Raw genomic sequence first — 20,844 nt, 5'->3', positions numbered from 1 at the left:
CAATACCAAATTCACATGAGTACTTATGACAAGACTTCTCCCATGTCCTCAAGAAAAAAAGCAACTACTCACAAATAATATTCATGCTCAAGATCAGAGGGATAATAAATAGCATAATAGATCTGAACATATAGTTTTAAACCAAATAAACCAACCAGCATCAACTACAAGATGTAATCAACACTACTAGCAACCCATAGGTACCAATCTGAGGTTTTGATACAAAGATTGAATACAAAAGATGAACTAGGGTTTGAGATGAGATGGTCTTTGGTGAAGATGTTGATGAAAATTGGTCCTCCCATGATGAGAGGGTTGTTGGTGATGATGATGGCTTCGATTTCCCCCTCTCGAAGGGAATTATCCCCCGGTGGAATCGCTTCGTCGAAGAGCAAAAGTGCTCCCGACCAAGTTCCGCCTCAAGACGGCGGCGCTCTGTCCCGAAAGTCCTCTCCTGATTTTTTTTCTAGGGAAAATGGGCTTATGTACCAGAAGATGGGCACCGGAGGCTGGCTAGGGGCCCCACAACCCACCAGGGCGCGCCAAGGGGCAGGCGCGCCCTAGTGCCTAGTGGGCACCTGGGTGGTCCCTTTGGTATTTTTCTTTTCTCCAATAATTCTTATATATTCCAAAATAAATCTCCGTAAAATTTCAGCTCATTTGGAGATGTGCAAAATAGGTATCTCTGACATAGCTTTTCATGTCCAGAATTCCAGCTGCTGGTAATCTTCCTCTTTGTGTAAACCTTGCATATTATGAGAGAAAATGCATTAGAATTACTCCACAAAGTGTTATATTGAATGAAAACACTATAAATGACAATAGAAAAACATGATGCAAAATGGACGTATCAAAGTTGCAGCGATGAACACTCCGAGAAAAGCAACGGTGTCGCGTTGACGTCGACGATGAAGGACACTTGCCCGCCGGCGAGTGCGTGGGACTGCGTTCCGAGCTGCTTTGAGGCATAGTAGTACAGAGCCTTGTAATGCTTCTGCCATGGCGGTGTGTGCATGGTTGGCCACGGTAGCGGGGCCCCGCGTCCGCTACCTCCACCACGTCCACCACGACCGCCGCCTCCACGTCCACCACCACGACCTCCACCTCCGCCTCCGCCGGCCTTTTGCTTCTTGAGCGGCGCAGCCTTTACCTTCACTTTGAGGCGGCGATTTTGCCGTGTCTCCGAGTTGATATTTCGAGCAAGCGTGATTGCCGGATCCTCCACCACTGTCGTCTCTGGCAGTTTCTCCTGCGGGTCCATGCGTTCGGGGCAACGAAAAAGGGCGGGAACTGGGCGAAGAGCGGCGGGATGAAAAAGAAGAGTGGAGGATATTTTGCCACGGACAGTAACAAAAGCGCGGGTTCTGCCTTAGTTCTAGGTGAGCCGGGGGTGTCGAGTCCTACGTGAGTCGTGTCTGGACTCCTGCAATGCCCCCCTACCCTCCCCTCTACAGACCGATGGGAGTCGGTGTTGGATGGCGGACAGCCGTGTCCCGACGTATACAGGCGATTTGGGGGTGAGGGTAACCGTGGCCGTTTCCCTACATGCAATGCACACATTCAACTTGTTTTTTTAACATAGTACAGACGCAAGATCTCATACATACGCGCGTACACTCACCCCTATGAACACACACACGCACACCCTACCCCTATGAGCAGTTCTGCCTATGAGCACCTTCGAGAGACTGGGCCGACCGTAGGCGCCTCGTCGTCGACGGGAACAACTCCTCCCCCTGAAAGCGCATCGCCGGAAATCCTGAAATAGACTTTTAACACTGATGGGCTGGGGATACCACGGTCCTTCTAATCATCCAATCACATATTGGTTCGCCACATTCAACTTGTTAGTCGTATGCACGTTGGTGTTGACGCAGGATGCAATAGTTTAGCGAGTCCCCGCAAGACGTGGGTAAAGTCAAGAGCCAAGGGTTAAGTTATACAGGCGCATCCATTTTGAGGAGACATATTTTTTCCTTTTGCAGAGAGAGGCTGAGCGGCTGAGTGTCAAGGATTGCTTGACCTTGAGCTGGCCGTGGAAAAAGTCCCATCCAGCTAGCGCTCGCCATGCTGCAGGTGCGCATTCCCAGGCAACGCATCACAAATCGACCGTCTCATCGTGAATGTGATGCGTTGGCAGCTTATTCAGATGGTACAACGGCTCAAACTCATTTTGGAGTCTTCAGATTCTTTCTTAGCTGTTATTCCGGTCAAGTGATTGATTAGTTGTTGCCGAGTTGTTGGCAACGGCAAGATGACAACAATTTCATTGAATCCACAGGGAATCGAATGATGAAACTTCTCATTATCGAATCCATCTTCTATATTTCATTCACAAATTAAAAACAAGAACAAATTAATAATGGGAGTAGAGAAGAATGAAGAAGAAGAAGAAGAAGAACACACCAAGGATATTAACGGCATTGTTTCACCACAGCAAACTCGTATATGATCAGAATGTATGAAAAAAATCCCGAAAAGAATCAACTTCATGGCTGCCCGGCAGCCGGTGGAGGCGGCGACGAGTAGTCGTACGCCGGCAGCTTCCACGTCGTCGGTGGTGGCGGCGAGAGGTGCCGGTCCTCCGGTGACACCTCGTAGTTGGGCGGCGCTGGTAGGTCGTAGTGGGGCGGTGTTGTCGGCTCTTCGTACTCTGGAGGTGGCGGCGACAGGTACCGGTCCTCTGGTGACACCTCGTAGTAGGGCGGAGGTGGAGACTCTTGGTAAGCTGCGGGTGGCGATGAGTGGTACCGGTCCTCCGGTGACACCTCGTAGTAGGGAGCTGGCACCTCGTAGTGGGGAGGCGTTGTCGGCTCTTGGTACGCTGGAGGTGGCGGCGAAAGGTACCGTTCCTCAGGTGAGACCTCGTAGTACGGAGGTGGGGGTGATGGAGACGGGGGTGGAGGTGAAGGTGGTGGAGGAGACGGGGTTGGTGGAGGAGGCGACGGCGGCGGTGGTGAAGGTGGCGGAGGAGACGGGGTTGGTGGCGGTGGTGAAGGCGGAGGAGGTGGCGGCGACGGCAGCACGAACTTCTTGCACCTGAAGGCGTCGCAGTTGACATGGTTGCTGTTGAAGAATTGGCACTGCTCGGTTGACCTCTGGTCAGGGCGGTTCGGGATGCAGTTCCGGCGATCGTCCAATGCCTTGACGTGCATGCACACCGGCGGCTCGCCGGTGATGTAGTTGTAGGAGTAGGTGAAGTTCTGGAGATGCGGCAGGTGGCAGATCCCCTCCGGCACGTCGCCGGTGAGGCGGTTGTGACCAAGGTCGAGCTGCTCGATGCTGTGGAGGTTGGCGAGCTCGGCGGGGATGGCGCCCATGAGCTGGTTGTGGCTGACGTCGAGCACGGTGAGGGCGGTGAGCATGCCGAGCTCCGGGGGGACGCAGGACTTGAGCCCGGTGTTCATGAGTATGATCTCATTGAGCGTGCCGGACATGTTGGCGACGGAGGCCGGGAGGCAGCCGCCGAAGTCGTTGTTGGCGAGCACGAGGACGGAGGCCGGCGAGTTGCCGACGTTGTCGGGGATCTGGAAGCGGAAGCGGTTGGAGTTGATGAAGATGGCGTCGAGCGGGAGGTCGAAGAGCTCTTTGGGCACGGGGCCCTCGAACTCGTTGTAGCGGAGGTCGAGGTACCTGAGGCTGGGCAGGCGGAGCACGACGTCGGGGAAGGCGCCGACGAGGCGGTTGTTGCTGAGGTCGAGCTCGTGGAGGAGGTGCATGGCGTGGAAGGAGGCCGGCACGAGGCCGCAGAAGCGGTTGGAGTTGACGTGGAAGACGGAGAGGTCGGCGAGCCTGCCGAGCGCCTCCGGGAGGTGGCCGGCGAGGTCGGCGTGGTTGAGGTCGACGGCGGCGACGACGGTGAGGTAGTGGTCCGCCTGGGACGGCGCGCAGAAGACGCCGTAGTAGGAGCAGACGTCGGGGCCGGACCAGGAGGCGGTGAGGTTGCGCGGGTCGGAGAGGATGGCGCGCTTCCAGGCCTGCAGCCCGACGTAGGCGTCGCGGAGGCGCGGGTTGGCGAAGGCGTAGGACGGGTCGACGAAGACGTCGCTGCCGTCGTCGGCGCCGTTGCTCTGGAGCAGCCGGCGCTGGTGGCCGGGCGTGGATGCTGCGGCGGCGAGGTGCGGGACGAGGAGCAGCGCGAGGAAGAGGAGGGTGGTCGGCATTGCCGTCTGTGTACGCATGGTAGCCCGCGGCGGGCTGTGTGTGGTGTGGCGTGGATGGATGCTCATGGGTTTGAGGGGGGGGGGGTTCATATGGGGGAGCAGGGGAGGCCAAATCGCGGCGCGGGAATAGAATAATGGCGCGGTGATTGGACCGGACGGCTGCGATCGCGGGCATGGCTTTGGTTGGTTGCGTGTGCGCGTGATGGACCAACGCTACGCTCCAGCCAACGGATCAACCGGCAGCTGGAAGAGGAGCTGCCTTCCACAACGTCGTCGGGTCGTTTGATCGCATTTTCTGATTTCTTTTTACGATTCTTCTTTTATTTTCTTTGGCGAGTCATCAATGAACGGTGTTTTCTTTTGCGCTCACCGAAAAAATGAAGGGAATAAATTATCAGGGTGAGGAGAAATTATCACCGGTAACAAAGAAAGCGATGCTAGCTGCGCTCCCTGGTAGAAAAAAAAAAGGAAAATAGCTGCGCCGTGCTGTGCTGTTTGTGCTGTGTTGTGTTCAATGGCATGGTGTGGTAGTGAGGGCCCCGTCGCAACGTGCAGAGCATCCATGCCACTCCGACGAGACGACGACGACGCCGCCGACGCGCTTAGTGGGAATCCACACCTAGCCAAGCCAGCAGCTATGGCCCTTTGTTTTCTCCCTCCTCCGTAATACAACTAGAGTATTTCCGCGCGAATAAACCACCAGATAAATTATTTTGATTTTCGCCGACCGGCTAATCATGATTGATATGCTAATATAATGTACGTATTGTTTATTTATTTTTTTGGTTCTGGTACACCTGCTGCTTTCAGACTGTTTTGCTGGTTTGTTTTCATCATGACGACATTAAGTAATGGAGCAGTAGTATAGCTATAGTCCTTGGAGGCGTTTGAGGGAGCCCACCATTTGAGGCTTGAAACACGGGGAGACGCCTGTCATGTGACTATGTGAGTGACTAGCTCCTCATTCCTGACCACAATTAAGTAGGCGTAGTAGCATGCATCGGTAATGTCAGTAGGCTTCGTACGCTTGGCTGCATCGGTACGTAACCTGCACAGGATCATGCATCCGTCCAACTTGTCCATTACGGAATGTACGTGAGCACCCCATCGAGTAAACTTATTGTTTTTTCTTTTGCAAAAAACAAATTCAGATCTTCTATCATAAAATACGAAGGGTCTCAAACATAGTAAAAATTGAACCAGCGTCCACGAGCCGAAAAGTCGTGCCCCTAAGGACCAGCGTCCTAGAACCGTAGTCGTCGTTGTTGAACTCCTTAACAAGATCTGAAGTACCTGACACCAAATCTTGTCACATGACAAAAAATCATAATCTCACCGCTCCAAGGAAACGGCAGAAGTCTACGTCTATGCTCCATCTGACTACAACCAGCTGAATGAATTCAAGGAGGATTAGATCCCGAAAGACAAACTCGGATAAGAAGCCTCATCATCCGCCCGACGCCATTTATGCGAGGACACAAAAAGAAAAACCCTAATCTAAATCACTAACCGGATCAGAGGAGCCGAAACCAGACGATACATACATGTTGCCGTTGGTAACGGTGATGATTGCGGGCGGGAGAAGGATCGCGATTTGGTTTTTAAGGTTTCTGGTGGGCCTGCTATACGGTACACGTCAACAACAAGAAGAACAAGAAAGGGCAAGAGCAGAGGTTTGGTTCGCTTGCATGTGAGCGGGCCCCACACGCTGTCACCGCCTAACGCTGCCACCACCACCATCAACAGCATCGTTTTATCATCATCATCAGTCGAATCAAGTATCAAACCATGCAAGCAAATATGTGGAAAAGGGGATTGGCTTAGCTTAGGTTAGGGATGGATTGGATGGCCATGGCCAACGCCTGGCTGTGTGAGCGCGACCAATCACAACCAACGCAGCATTCCCTTTCCATGCGTCGTCTCCTCGCTGGGCAGCCGCAGGCCTGGCTGGCAACATGATATCATCCATTCATTCATTCATGCTCAGGTGCCTGTGGGTTGCCCGCCCTGATTGTGTTCCACATCGGCGGGAAAAAAATTCCCTCAAACGTGTCACCTCTCTTTTTACTCCTGCCTACAGCGTGCTCTGTGTCTGGGTCCGTGTCTGTGTTGCTATCCCTTTAAGGCGTTCTTTGGTTTGGAGAAATTTCATAGTAATTCTAGATGATAGGATTCTTATAGAATTTTTTTTCTTTAAAGCCCTTTGATTCATAGGAATGAATTCTTATTCCTACATAGGATTGGTTTCTATCTTTCACATTTCATAGAAAAATAAAAATGAGCCTAGACTCAATGGAAAAATTCCTTTGATGTCAATCTAATGACATCTCGTTTTCTATTCCTACTCATAGGATTTGAGATACATGTCATTTTAGGCATTTTTTGGTTTATAGGATAGGATTATCATAGGAATATGAGTAGGAATAGGAAACAAGATGTTATTTGGTTGACATCAAAGGAATTTTTCCATTGAGTTTAGACTCTTTTTTATTTTCCTATGAAATGTGGAGGATAGGAACCAATCCTATGTAGGAATAGAAATCCATTCCTATGAACCAAAGGGCTCCAAAGGAAAAAATCCTATAAAAATCCTATCCTCTAGAATTCCTTACAAAATTCATATTCTTACGATAATCCTATCTTATGAACACGTTCCCCTCATGTTCTCTGCCTCAATACACCACCGTGTCCGAAACCGGACCGGACGGGAGCATGTACGCGCCCTCCAACCAGGAGGAATCAAGTAAGGAGACCCCACCATCGTCAACGTCGCATCAGGCCACGGTTGCGAATCATCAATTTGCTTCAGTACAATGGATTACCATTGGCTGGTCACGCCCGTGAATACTGCTTGGCGGCTTGGCGCTCATGCCCTATTCAACTCTGGACTCTAGTGCCTTGTGAATATCTTACCCAAATCTCATCAATACAACACAACACTCTCAATCTCTCAAAGGCAAGGGGCTACCGCCCACGAACCGCCACAAATCTTGGGCCGCATTCTTCCAACGTGTCTTGTGCGTATCCCGGAGAAAACCTGCCTTGCCTTGGCAACCACTAGGCCAACACTGCATGACTTCCTGCCCCTAGTACATCAAACTGAATGCCCATGTCAAACCAATGCAATTACTCCTACCATTCTCTTATACAAGGCCATTTTATGTTTTTGTATCTAATTTGATCATTAATTTTATCAACACAAAGTGAGTTATATACCACAAAAAGTATGTCATTGGATGCACATTTCAAAAAACTTTCCAATATGTTTTTTATGACATATAATCCATATTTTATTGACCAAAATTTGACATAAAAAACAAAGTGGCCTTGTGTAAGGGAATATAGGAAGAGTATCTAATGGAGGCAAACTCGCCTTTCTCAACTTGATAATATCCTCGCTGAACAATATGCTACTCCTTCCATTCCAAAATAAATGTCATGATTTTAGTTTAAATTTATATTAAAACCACAGCACCTATTTTGGATACGTGCAAACTACACCCTAGCCTACAAACTATTCGGCATAAGATGACACTTTCTATGTAGCAATACGGCCAATCTTGCAGAAAAATGCTCTTCTCTCGCCGTCTTATTAAGGGTTTGCAATATAAAGGGAAGATGGGCACTTGCCATCCTATATCTCAAACTTCAAAATTAAGGCCTTCTCCTCAAGCATTTGTAATCCGTTCGATTGGATAAATTGATTCGGAATTCTCGCGCATGCGTTGGATCATTCCTTTGCTTCATTCTGATGGTGGGATGCCCCAAAGTCTCCATTTTTACAACGGTTTTGCTGATCTTATTTGACCTACACTTAGTTAAGTCCCAGTCGATGACACATGTGTCAGATTTCAGAGATCCATAAGACTTTTCTTTTTAGTATTCTTTTCTCTTTCTTTGTATTCATTTGATTGATTTTATGTTTTAACTTTTTTTTGTGGGTTATTTTTTGTCTTTTTTTCCATGCCATGCGCAACTACAGCTCCGTAGATAAATAGTGTCCAATGCCATTGCATTTGTAAGGGTCGAAGTGCATATCAGTGGATATTCCTTAGCTTGTAAAAGAATAATCAATCATACTCTCTCCGTCCGGAAATACTTGTCGGAGAGATGGATAAAAATGGATATATCTAACGACAAGTATTTATGGACAAAGAGAGTATGTTTCAGTTGTTTCACGGAAATCGAGTACTTGCCCTCTTGATATTGTGCACCATGAATTATCATCAGAGAATTGTTAGTCGGCAAGTGGCAACAGCTATGAGCGAGAGGCTGAGAGCTGGACGCCAGTACGCCACCCATTAACACCTCTCCAAGAAAGGTTAAAAAAACACCTCTCCAAGAAAAGAAAAATACATTGAAGAGCTTGAGTTCACATAGAATTGCAATTCCTGGTGTTCAAATCCAATTGAAACTCCTCTATGCCAAACACATACTAGCATTACTTCCTAAGAACTTAAAGAAGCGTTGTGAAGGAATATTGAATTTCTAAGCAGTCATGTGGGGTCAGACAGAAATCAGCTCTCACTTACTGAGAGATAATAAACTAGGTATGATATCTGCAATGTACAGCTTGCAAAAATCAAAATGTGCGAGAAAATTCGCATTATCAATCTCGCTAAAGAGCAATTTCAAGATATTGTTATCTAGTCATACAAATTGTCAAGCAGACACCTGTTTTCTATCACCATCCATAAGAGAGGAAGACTTGATACATGCCACAAAAAATGAGCTGACATCCCATTCCAATGGTGGTAGTTCAGAAGCCTCGCTCGCAATGTCATTTACCTATGGTGGTTCTACAGAGAGACCATGCATTACAACAGCAAAGATATTTGCAGGATTCAATAGTATTGGTTGTAAATCACACAACAAAGCATGCATCGCAGGTCTCTGTATTCCTAAGGGCAGATATTAACAAGCATCTCTTGGGGGGTAACAACAGTTGGAAACCACCTATACTCCTTTAGCCTCTGAGATTAAACACCTGAAGGAAGGATGAAATAATTAGAAGGCTGCTAAGTTGTGACTGGAGAAGATAGTTTTCAACAGAGGTAAACAGGGGGAAGTAACAGTGCACATGTACTGAGTTGAGTGGCGCCAAGTAAGAAAAGTTCGTTGCTACTTAAGTTCTCAATGCCATTGTTCTCTTGTTCAAGAATCTAAACAGAGCTGACACCTTATTTATGATAATATTTGTCAAACAACAAAGAAGAAACGATCTTTTCACTCAAGGAAGTCAGTCATGCTGAAAAGGCTGGAAAACAATTAGATAAGCCAGGTCAAATAAAAAGTTTATTTTACATGGTCACATGTTCCTATACTATTTCAAATCATGAAAATGCTGTGAACCAGCAACGCATGCTTGTAGTTGTTTCCAATGGTTTTTGGCCTGGAAGCTTATGGACCCTAAACAGAGCTGAACTTGAATGGCCAGCAAGTAAGTTTATTAAACCATGAAAATCTAATTTTGAGCCCTCGAAATTTCCTGACTTCACATGCTGAGAAGTGAGAACAACTACATAGGTTTCGAGTACTCAGTGGGCCCAGCCCAACTTAGTAGTTCTACCAGGTTTTTTCTGTTAGTCAAACACTATTGGTGCTCATTTGGCAAGATTTTAGTCAATCACTCGATCTATAAACGGGACTCAGTAGAAGCCTAATGCTCACTCATTCGGATCATATCATCAGCTGGACTAATAATGCAGTTTGGTCTGAACTTACGCTAGGCCATATGGTTTTCAACTTCTGTATAAGAAACTTTCTATGATAACAGCAGTTAAACTCACTAACACTACACTTTATAAGAAAGATGTGGATCATACAGTTCAGCAGACATGTTAGTAGAAAGAAGCAGTGGTCGATCACCATTTTAACGCTACTAAATTTCATGATTAGATGCCAGAACTGAATTAGCAAGATGCTGAAACCAGTGAGTGAATGAGAACTTGGTCCAAGTTGCAGCAAGCATTCTAACTATGCAAAGATTAAAATTCTGATGCATATCTCTGCTCCGAACTAAGTTTACCATCTGCTCAGATTGCATTGGGAAACATGAAATTTTTATAACTGTAACTACCATTAAATGTAGCCGTATGCCCGTATTTGCATAATTATTTTCATTTCTTTCATTTGTTTGCATACAGTTTGTTCAATATACAATTGCTTTCTTTCATTTTCTTTTAGTTAGCACCAATTGGCTTCGAGTTCAGTTTTTTTAGCCACGTCAAGTGTACGAGTTGTGACGCTCCAGCCCTGTCTGCCAAACAAAAAGGCACATTCCTGTGTGTCTATATGTGCTCAAACTTACTACAATCCTTATAAGTAGACAGCACAAGAACAGCAGAAAACTTTCAAAATATGAGAATCTGTGATGGCACAATATCTCAGTTGGTACTAACTATACTGAGCTTCAAGCCTAAAAAGGAATTAAGGACCACCAAAACTCATAGTCACATATGGACACAGGTAGGTGCCAAGTGGCAACATAAGATTTAGGATATTACAGAATCACCAACTAATCCAAACAATTTAATGTGCCATCCATTGCTTTAAAGTTCATTAGCAGATGTATTAACAACTTAGTCACTCTAATATTCAAGCTTAAATGAGACTCTTCGCTAAGCATACTGTAAGAGGGCTACATAGATAAGCAACAAAATGTACAGGACTCCTTATTTAAAAAGAGAACAATCATCTAAGGAAAATTAAATAAGACAAATTCATTAGGACAGAGTTGCTTACTTGCACGAAGCCTTACTGGAATATCTTTTAGCTCTCGCCTGATGCATAGGTATTCACCGAGGAGTGACATGATTGCCAAACCAACAATATTAACCACCCACCATGTACCTGAAGCTGGCCATCCACCATAAATAATGCAAATAAACAGATGGATGATGTAGAGGGTGGCTGCGAAGTCCAGGCACTTCTTGGCTCTCTCAATCACATAAAACATGAATCCAGCACTGCCCAAGGAAAGCATGGAAGCAAAGTTAAAACCAAACCATTTCTTGCAGAAAACATAGAAGGAACAATTAGATAACTGAAAAGGCTAAAGCAATCAATGAAGCCCATTCTCTTCATAGCTAACAAAGACCGAGTTCTTAGTGAAGGCTTACCAAGTTATCATCGGTAGCATGGTTTTGGTTTCTGTAGTTATTGTTGACAAGTACAGTGTGGAAACTGAAGTCTAATCCTAAATGCTAGACACTAACCTACTACGATGTAGGGCATTCTGCCTATTTAGATGGTTGCTTGAGAATTCTTCTTTGTATGGTGTTGTTGTGTTTGCTGCTACCATGTGTACTCGGTTGTTTCGGTGGTTGGCATTATCTATAAAGTGGGGCAAAAGCCTTTCTCGGTCGAAGGTTCAGCCTAAGTACAAGGATATAAAATACAGGAAAACACAGTATGTGTTAGCAGAAAATTTTCATTTCCAAAAGGCTTGAAGCAGCAAAACCTGATTCCTATATATTATTTCTGTGTAAGTTCAGATACTTTAGCAAGTGCTTTCCTCGCACTGCCCACAAAGGATATGTGAATGGGGTGGATTAATTCCCTTATCCATCTGCTATTAGAATATCTGGCTCCAGAATATTTTCTAGAGATCAAACTCTTCTTGGTTGATTTGGAAAATGAGGATGGAAAGTGCTCACGACATCTTTCTGATTTACAACTGGAATTCCACAAAATAATTTACTGGCCTATCTACTGATGAGATGGCCTTCCTTCCAGTCATAATTGGGCGCCTACACCCTATGCAATACTATATGGCAACAAGAACAAGGTTTCCATAGCAGCCATCAATGACACTCTACTGAAAATCTTCTGATGTATCTACTGGTAAGCCGATATCACAATGCATCTATGTTACATGGCAGATTTGGCTTTATATTTCAGATACTTCACAGCTCTAGCAAGTACAAGTATACGACCAGACCCCTCTCTAGGCTTAATACATACCAACAAACTCAAGAAGCTTAACTACTGGTTGAAGAAATGGCTGTTACATTCCGCAAATTTAGAAAAAGATGTGGAAAACTACACGCTGCTGACAGGCAATTTACAGTCGATGCTTTTGGATCTCGAAGCAATTAGCACCTACAGCCATAACCAGAAGCAGTTACTACCAAGTGCAGGGGTCCAGTCGACCTATTCCGGGTCTTGATTCCTACAGAGGAACCCCGCACTGCTAAATGTTGCACATGTAGAAGCAGGTCGTAGCTTGGAGGAACCAATGGCTGGCGTGCCGGCGGGAAGGAGGAACGGAAATGGGAATGAGCAGTGCTGTTACCGTACCCTGCGATGGCGGCGAGGAGGAAGGAGGCGATGGCGCACCAGCCGGTGGTTGTGCGCGGGGTGAGAGTGGCAAAGTCAAAGAGGTAGAGGAGCGTGAGGCGCGGGACGCGGGTGCCGACGAGGAGCGCCATGAAGAGGCCGAGCCCGAGGTAGTAGAGGCACTGCAGGCAGACGATCTGCGCCACGATCAGCCACGGATCCCACACCATCGCCCCATAGAACATCTTCGCCTCCAATCCCCGCCCTCCGCCTCCGACGTCGCCGCCGCCGCCGCAGACGAGATCTGAGGTCGCCGGGGAGGCGGGCGAGGAGCGGTGGTTGGGTTTGGGGATTCGGCGGGATCTCTCGCGCGCGGCCGGGCTGGATGTTAGGTTGCTTCCCTCTGCTGCTGGAACAGGCGGAATATGCTCTGTTTCCTTGTGTTTTCTTGGCTGGAAATTTCGGGACTGGTTCTCTCTCTGGAGCGTGGGTCCAGGCGGTCCGACGTGGACGGTTTCTTATCCTCCAAGTTAATGTGCTAAACATGATTAGTAAGATCGGTTAATGCAAAAGAGTAATGACACATGTGATAAGCAATCCAAACAATTTTAAAAAAATGCAGCAGCGACGGCGACCACCGGTGCTCCTCTTGCTCCTCGCCCAACGCCGCTCGCTACTCCGGCGGCGGCGTCCACCTAGCTTCATACCGTCGGCCACTTCGGTCGCGGTGGCCACCCTCCCTTGTCGTCGGTCACTCCGACCCCGGCAGCCACACCCCCCCCACACACACACACACCTCCCCCCGCAGCCCGACGCCCATGGATTCCAGTCCGCAATCGGTCACCTCCGGCTACCGTCACGTTGATGAGCGCCCGGTGGTCTCGGGGCTGGGGCTCTCCTCGAGCTCGGAGGCGCACGGCCCGGCACTGCACCCCTCCCCGGCGCCTCCTTGAAGGGTCGGTGTCGAAAATGCTTTTTTAGCACTCTGGAGATGCCCTAAGCGCCCCGATGTAGTTTTTGTTTTGAGGGGTATCATAAGTTTTATTACTCAAAATCCACATGATGTAGGATACAAAAGGGATCATGGGGTTGGACCAGCCAGACGTGTCGCCACTGATCGAGAGAATGTGAGAACTTGGCTAACCTATCGGCATCGCTATTAGCAGCTCGACCTTCAAAGGAAAAAAGTACAATTAAACATTTGAGACCTCCTATTAATCTCATTAATGATGTTCCCATATACTTTGTGGCTTCCTTTCTCTATATTCTTCACAATTTTCTTAAGCATAACATACTCTGCGAGAGATATAGCCTCTCGATAAGCAATAGCTTCCAATGTAGATGCATCATTTATGTCATGAATTACAAATGAGGAACTACCCATATAGTTTCACTCTATACCTCGGCATACAGCCGCCACTGAGCCCCTCGCCTGACTCCTTATCATGGCTGCGTTCACATGTATTTTCATGAAACTTGGTGGAGGTGCCTTCGGCCTCCCCATTGTTTTGCCCGTTACCACATTGATTCAGGGCTAATTTTTTTAAATAATACATTTTTTATTAATTTTCAAAAATATTATGCCAATTTATTTTTAAAAAAATACATAGTTAGCCCTCGGGAGGCTGATTGGCCCTTGTCCACCAGTCGTTGGCCGGTTGCACCTCGTCGGCGAATCGGTGACTGACAGCTGGCCTATTGGCCACGTGTCGGCCGACGAGTGGCCAGGCCACATCACGCGGGTAGTGATGAAGCTATGTACCTAGGGTAGGGTCATGGACCTGTCCTAACTGCCCTACCCAAGGACATCCCTAGAAGAAATCACCTTTCAATCGACTTGGAGGTGTTCCACTCGACAGACTCGAAGACACTCGACCAAGAAGCAATCACTCGACCAAGATCCAACCACTCGACGGCCAGGAGGCCTAAAGTCACTCCGCACGCTAACGGTCGGTCATTAAGTAGCTTTTATGGTCATCATGGCACTGGGACGTTACCAGTAATGCCCGACCTTAATGTATTTGAAACCCTGCATAACTGAGGGCCGAAGGGGTCTGGCGAACTCTATATAAGCCACCCCCCTCCTCAGTGTAAAGGGTTCGCACCCCTGTAATTCATACATACATAATCCAGTCGACCGCCTCCGGGCTCCGAGACGTAGGGCTATTACTTCCTCCGAGAAGGGCCTAAACTCGTAAACCTCGTGTGCTTACAACTACTCCATAGCTAAGATCTTGCCTCTCCATACCTACCCCCCTACTGTCAGACTTAGAACCACGACAGTTGGCGCCCACCGTGGGGCAGGTGTCTTAGCGATTTGTTGGAGGAGTTGCGATCTTTTTTGATCCAAATCATCATGGTTTCTGGCGGAGTTTTGGTGGAGGGCCGCGAGATCCGTCTCGGCGCGCTCACGTTCATCGCCGACGACTCCGCTTGGCTTCAGGAGGCTCCGCTCGACGTCGACGCACTCCCTGTCCGCGGGGCAACGCACTTTTGCGTGTGCGTTCGCGGCGTCCTCTTGCAGCAACCGTCGACCCATTATCGGTCGGCCCCTGTGTTGTCCTCCCTCCCTGTTTCCCGCCGGCGCAAGCGCTCCGGTCGGTCGAGACTTCAGCGATGGGTGAGACACGCGGTGGCACGCCAGTCGGCCACCCCTCAAGTCGCGGCGATCGAGCCCGACGAATCCCTCTACGGCCTGTTCGACCTGTCGACTGGCTCCACAGAGACCGCATCCAAGTGCGACAGCAGTGATCCGGCGGCGGAGGTTCTGATGGTCGATGGACCACGCAGTCCTCCCGGTTTTCCCCGCACCGACGAAGGCGCAGGTGGAGGCGACCCATCGCATCCCCATGAGGAATATCTCCCCGAACCTCTCACGTTGCTGCAGAGAGAAGAACTTCGTCGCCGGAACATGGATGCACTGCACACTCCTATCGTTGAAGAAACCCCCGAGGCTTGTGCCTTGGAGGACGCGCGCCTGGCAAACTTGGCTGAGCGCACTCGACTGGAGAACCTCCAGCGAGCACTCGACGAGCGTGCGCGACAATGGGTTCCAGAATCCAGTCGACGTCAGCTCTTTCCGCCCCGCAGATATATCGAACTTCGATTCAGAATTTAGCAGCTGCAGCCCGTATAGCAGAGTCGATCCAGCCTTCCCAATCAGAGGCTGGCAGAGGCTTGCTGCAGATCAAAGCGTTACTCTGAGCAGCAGGAGACCAGAATTCCGCTATTTCTCAGTCGCGGAACAGGATTCATAGCATATCCATTGCTGCAGACACAGTCCAGTCGGCTCATAGTCCAAGATCGCCCCCGAGGCGTGAGGGACGTTGAGACCGGCGTGATCAGTATGGAAACTGTGAGCAGTATGATCACCGATTCGATCGTGACGATCGACGTCGAGTGCCCACCCCTCCCCCGAGGAGTGGATCGTATGTGCCTCGACAGCAGGATGACAAGCGCCCTCATAGTGTTAGGCGAAGGATTCCAGTCGACCCCAGGGAACCAGGCTTTGATGCAAGATCCATTCTCGTTCAAGGTTTGGTCGATAGGAACAGAGCTCACCGAGAAGGTGAAAGTGCTAGTGATCGACTAGAGGGGGGTGAATAGGCGATTTTTAAGAAAGTCTTCAAAACATGGAAGTTTTGAAGACAAATGATAGAAGTAAACCTATTACCACGCAGCGGAAGGTAGACTACACTAGGCAACCTTAGTCAAGTAACCAAAGAAGTGAAAGCACAATGACTAATAGCAGCTAGGCAGTAAGGATCAGGTAGGAAGATATTGTGAAGCCAATCAGAACAAGCAGTCACTCAATGAAGACAAAAGATAATGCAATCATGCAATGACTTCACGAGGACCAACAGTAAGTAAAGGGAAGGGAAGGATGAAACAAGTGACTCGTTGAAAACAATGATTTGTTGGACCAGTTCCAGTTGCTGTGACAACTGTACGTCTGGTTAGGGCGGCTAGGTATTTAAATCTGAGGACACACAGTCCCGGACACCCAGTCCTGAACACGCAGCTCAGAACCCTTAGTCCTCACCGTATTCCCCTTGAGCTAAGGTCACGCAGACCTCGCCCAATCACTCTGGTAAGTCTTCAAGGTAGACTCCCAAACCTTCACAGACTTCGTTCACCGGTGATCCACAATGACTCTTGGATGCTCAGAACGCGACGCCTAACCGGCTGGAGGATTCACAGTCCTCAAGTGTAATAAGTCTTCAGATCACACAGACAGGACGACTTAAGTGATGCCTAACACTCTTTGGCTCTGGGTGGTTAGGACTTTATCCTCGCAAGGAATTCTCTCTCAAAGGCTTCGAGGTGGGTTGCTCTCAAACGACAACAGCCGTACTTTAACTCTGAGCAGCCAACCGTTTATGGTTGTAGGGGGTGGGCTATTTATAGCCACTAGGCAACCCGACCTGATTTGTCCGAAATGACCCTGGGTCACTAAGGAACTGACACGTGTTCCAACGGTCAGATTTCAAACACACACGGCAACTTTACTTGGGCTACAAGCAAAGCTGACTTGTCCAACTCTGGACAAGATTCGCTCTCATAGTCTTCACTCGAAGACATAGGATTTTGGTTAAGCATCACTTCAGTCATTCTGACTGGTTCTCTTGGACCCCACTTAACAGTACGGTGGTTCCTATGACTCAACAAAGAAGAAAAAGAACTACGAAAGATCTAAGTCTTCGCGCTCCATAGTCTTCATGCGATGTCTTCTCTTGTCATAGTCTTCAATGTGAATGTCTTCACATACCACCTTTGACTTCAATGTCTTCATACATTTTTAGGGGTCATCTCTGGTAGGAAAACCGAATCAATGAGGGACTTCTACCTGTGTTATCCTGCAATTCTCACAAACACATTAGTCCCTCAACTAGGTTTGTCGTCAATACTCCAAAACCAACTAGGGGTGGCACTAGATGCACTTACAATCTCCCCCTTTTTGGTGATTGATGACAAACTAGTTGAAGTTTTCAACGGGGAATATAATATGTGAAATTGTAAAGGATAAGGAATTGTCTTCATAAGTTGCAAGGGCTCCCCCTGAAGATGTGCATATAAGTAATTTGCTTTTGGAATGCAAATGCACATGGCAGGTTGTCCTTGTGGATATCCTCTTCAACTTATGATGACAGTTCATCATGCATGAAAAGTATGTGAAGATAATGACATGCATAATGAGAAATGGACGTCTGCAAAATGATCTAAGTGCGGAATTTATCGTCGCACATGCGGAATTTATCATCGCATCACAAAATAGCAAATAAGTAGCAGACGACCATCGAGTTTAAGTGTTACAACTCAAAGAACCAAATGTATCAAAACGAGAGTTGTAAACACTAGGCAAAACATAAAGTAACCGCCCATATGGACCCGCTTGAAGACTATCAAACTCATATGCTTCTCCCCCTTTTGTCAGTAAGGACCAAAAAGGTTTGAAGACATAGAGCATCTACTCGTTCCCATGAGGAGTAGGTGAAGTAGCAAGGTCGTCGGTGTTGTTAGGCGGTGCAGACGAGCTCGGGGCAGTGTCGATGCATGCTGAAGAAGGGGGCGGTGAAGTAGCATCGTCTTCGTCCTCGATCACTCTGGCATTCACAGTTGCCGCAGAGGAAGAGAACTCAGAGTCTTCAAGAGAGGGAGTTCGTCACAGCATAGCCCTTCGGGGAGGTGTGGAGTCAAACTTGAAACATTCAGAGAAGCCATCCTCTTGAAGATCATCCTCGGAGCACATAAGCATCAGCCCTTTCCATGTACGCCGACAGGTTTCATGGGCAACAAAGGCATTCTTGGTGGCAAGATTGCGAATGCGGTTAACATCCACCAAGAGGCTTTGCATTTGGTGCTTCAGCCAGTCATGATGCCTATCCTGTTTCTGATGAAGAGCAACCAGAAGCTCTCGGTCATTGAGAACACGAGATCGCTTCTTGGGCCGTTGGGCAATAGTGCTTTCAATGGCTTCAGTGAGGGCACGATGAGGTGCACGTGTAGTACCAGCCAGAGGATAAACACGAGTGACTGCTTCAACTCCTTCAATGTTCTGGAGAAACTTTGATGCTCCGCATTTTGAAGACTAAGAGGCTCCTTGGCAGACTCTGGATAGATGGCTTCAACGGACATATCCACGTCAGGCAGGAAGATCCGATGATTGCGAGCAGAGGGCTGATATGAGATCGCTGAGTGGAGTTTGATCAACCGCATTATCCATGGAGCGTAGAACTTTAAGCCAAAAAGATCAGATCCTGATGCAGCAAGTTGGCGGATGAAGAAGTCTTGCGCGTTGAAGCATTTGCCGTGAAGAATATAGAAGACCAAAGTCTTCATTGCACCTTCCAGCTGTGCATGTGGAGAGTGTCCTTTGATGGGCCAGAGAGTTCGCCTTATAATGTGATAGATAGTGCGTGGCAAATACTCAAGATCTTCAACAAGGAACTCCTTAGGATATGCAGCATCTGGAGGCAAAGGATTCATCATCCTAAGCATCTGACTCATGTTCGGTTCAGGCTTCTGAAAGATGCTCTCCATAGCTTCACTGTGCAGCTGACAGCCAGGTTCATAGAGATCTCCAGGAGTGGGCAGACCAGTGAGCTCAATGATATCAAAGGCTTTGGCTTCATGATGAACGTTTCCTGTCATCCACTCAAGGACCCAAGTCTTCGGATCTCTGTTGTAACCACGTATGTGAAGAGTGGCATAAAATTGGAGCAGCAACTCTTCGTTCCAGTGCTCTTGGTCGGTGACGAAAGGCAACAATCCAACCTCTTTGAAGCAATCCAGAGCTTCTTCCAAGCAGGGCAGACCAGCTATTGCTTCGGTGTCAAGACGCATATGTGGGAAGATGCGACCTTGATTGTACAGAATGCAGGAGTAATAGCTTCGCTGCGGATAGCTCCAGAACCGATCAGAAGATATTCGTTCCCTTGAGTAGGGGTTCTTGGAGCTATTGAAGAAGGTGTTGTCTGCTTTGAAGCCGTTGACATTGAAGGATCCAGGTGCTGATGCAGGACCTGGAAACCTGGGCAACCTTGGCATTGGCTTCTGTACCTGAGGCCTATGCTCAATATGATAGTCAAACTGAGGACCAGCAGCAGGCGCAGGAACAGGAGCAGTAGCATCATTGGCTTCACTGACTTCTGGTTCATGGGTTGGTGTAGGCTCCACATTTGCTTCAGCCATGACAACGTCAGTGGCTTCATTCATGTTGGTGGTGGCAGCCTCAAGATTTTCTACCTCCACTTGATGAGCTGGAGGGTCGGGCACAGACACGTTCTCCTCGAGAACAGCTTCTTCAGTAGTTGGGGGAGTAGGGACACGTTCTTCTTCTTGGGTGTCATCGGCTGATGCAGCCGGAATGTCTTCAGCAGTTTTAGCCTCAGACTCGGAGACTTGAGACCTTGGTCCTTTGCGAAGCCTGCGTAACGCTGGCGACGCCTTTGGAGATGGAGTTGGCTGGGCCTCAAAGTCATCTTCTTCTTCTTGCCGGGGTGGTGTGACTTGTTGTTGTGGGTGATCAGCCCATGATGCATCCTGAGCAATTGGCGTCAGAGGACGACCAATGCAGATGAGTTCGCTGTGCGTAAGCACAGGCGATGATACCTGTTGGTGCTCGATCTGAGGAATAACTACATCATCTTCAACATTGTCATGGTGACCAATGTCTTCAGCAGCGGTGGGATCAACTGCTGGAATGTCTTCAGTTGTATGAGCCTCTGTGGAAGCAGGCTCATGGACAATCAGTTGGCGCTCTTGGTGTGTAGATGCAGGGCGAACCATTGAGATAGGTTCAATAGCCAGGGGCTCTATGGGAGCAGCCCGTTCCTTCTTGGTCTTCCGCTTCTTCTTGGAGGGAGAAACATCAGAGGCTTCAGAATGTTTCCTCTTTCTGGCTTCAACCTCAGCAGTCCTCGTATTCTTCAGTTCTGAAGCGGTTGACCTGGCCTTTGGCTTTGAGCAAGTCATGCTGGCTGGGAAGACAATGGGATGTGCTTCCTGCCTTGGTGCGTCGGGTGTGGCCACAACTGGCTTCTTCTTCTGCTTTGCAGCCATCCTGGGGTCAATGCCAGGACGACCAAGGGCCTTGCGCTTCTCAGCCTCATTGTAGGCTTGCACACTCTTGTCAGCCAGGATCTTCATGCGCTCACGAGAACCTTGAGCTTCTGCATGTTTCTTGAGAAAGGCTTCTTTGAGCTCGTGCAGCATAGTTTTGAAGTTTTTCACCTCTTGCACGCTGAGCTTGGCCATGTGCTTCTTGAACTGAGTTTTCTCAAAGTCAATCTTTTGCTTCAGTTCGACGACGCGCTGAGCTAGAGCTAGCTCTGAAGCAATGGCGCCATGGAAGGCGACACTGAGGCCAATTGGAAGTTGTAGATCTTCAAAGCTGAGGTTG

General features: G+C 48.2%; 2 protein-coding genes across 2 annotated transcripts; both read right to left on the bottom strand.

The window, feature by feature from the left end:
- Window positions 1-2,305: 2,305 nt before the first annotated feature.
- On the bottom strand, window positions 2,306-4,223 carry LOC123061396 (leucine-rich repeat extensin-like protein 6). The gene has a single exon (XM_044484482.1). The coding sequence runs from the start codon at window positions 4,179-4,181 to the stop codon at window positions 2,490-2,492; it is 1,692 nt and encodes a 563-aa protein (XP_044340417.1). The 5' UTR covers window positions 4,182-4,223; the 3' UTR covers window positions 2,306-2,489.
- A 4,518-nt stretch (window positions 4,224-8,741) lies between these two features.
- LOC123061395 (protein SYS1 homolog) lies at window positions 8,742-12,877 on the bottom strand. Its single transcript, XM_044484481.1, has 3 exons — window positions 12,465-12,877; window positions 10,908-11,131; window positions 8,742-9,150 (listed from the first exon to the last, which is right to left on the bottom strand). Exons 1-3 carry the CDS (start codon window positions 12,686-12,688, stop codon window positions 9,143-9,145), a joined length of 456 nt encoding a protein of 151 aa, XP_044340416.1. The 5' UTR covers window positions 12,689-12,877; the 3' UTR covers window positions 8,742-9,142.
- Between the last annotated feature and the right edge of the window lie 7,967 nt (window positions 12,878-20,844).

The sequence above is a fragment of the Triticum aestivum genome, chromosome 3A (genome assembly GCF_018294505.1).
Source record: "Triticum aestivum cultivar Chinese Spring chromosome 3A, IWGSC CS RefSeq v2.1, whole genome shotgun sequence".
Taxonomy (NCBI): Eukaryota; Viridiplantae; Streptophyta; class Magnoliopsida; order Poales; family Poaceae; genus Triticum; species Triticum aestivum.
The sequence above is the reverse complement of the archived record's forward strand: the minus strand, read 5'-3'. Positions and strand labels throughout refer to the sequence as shown.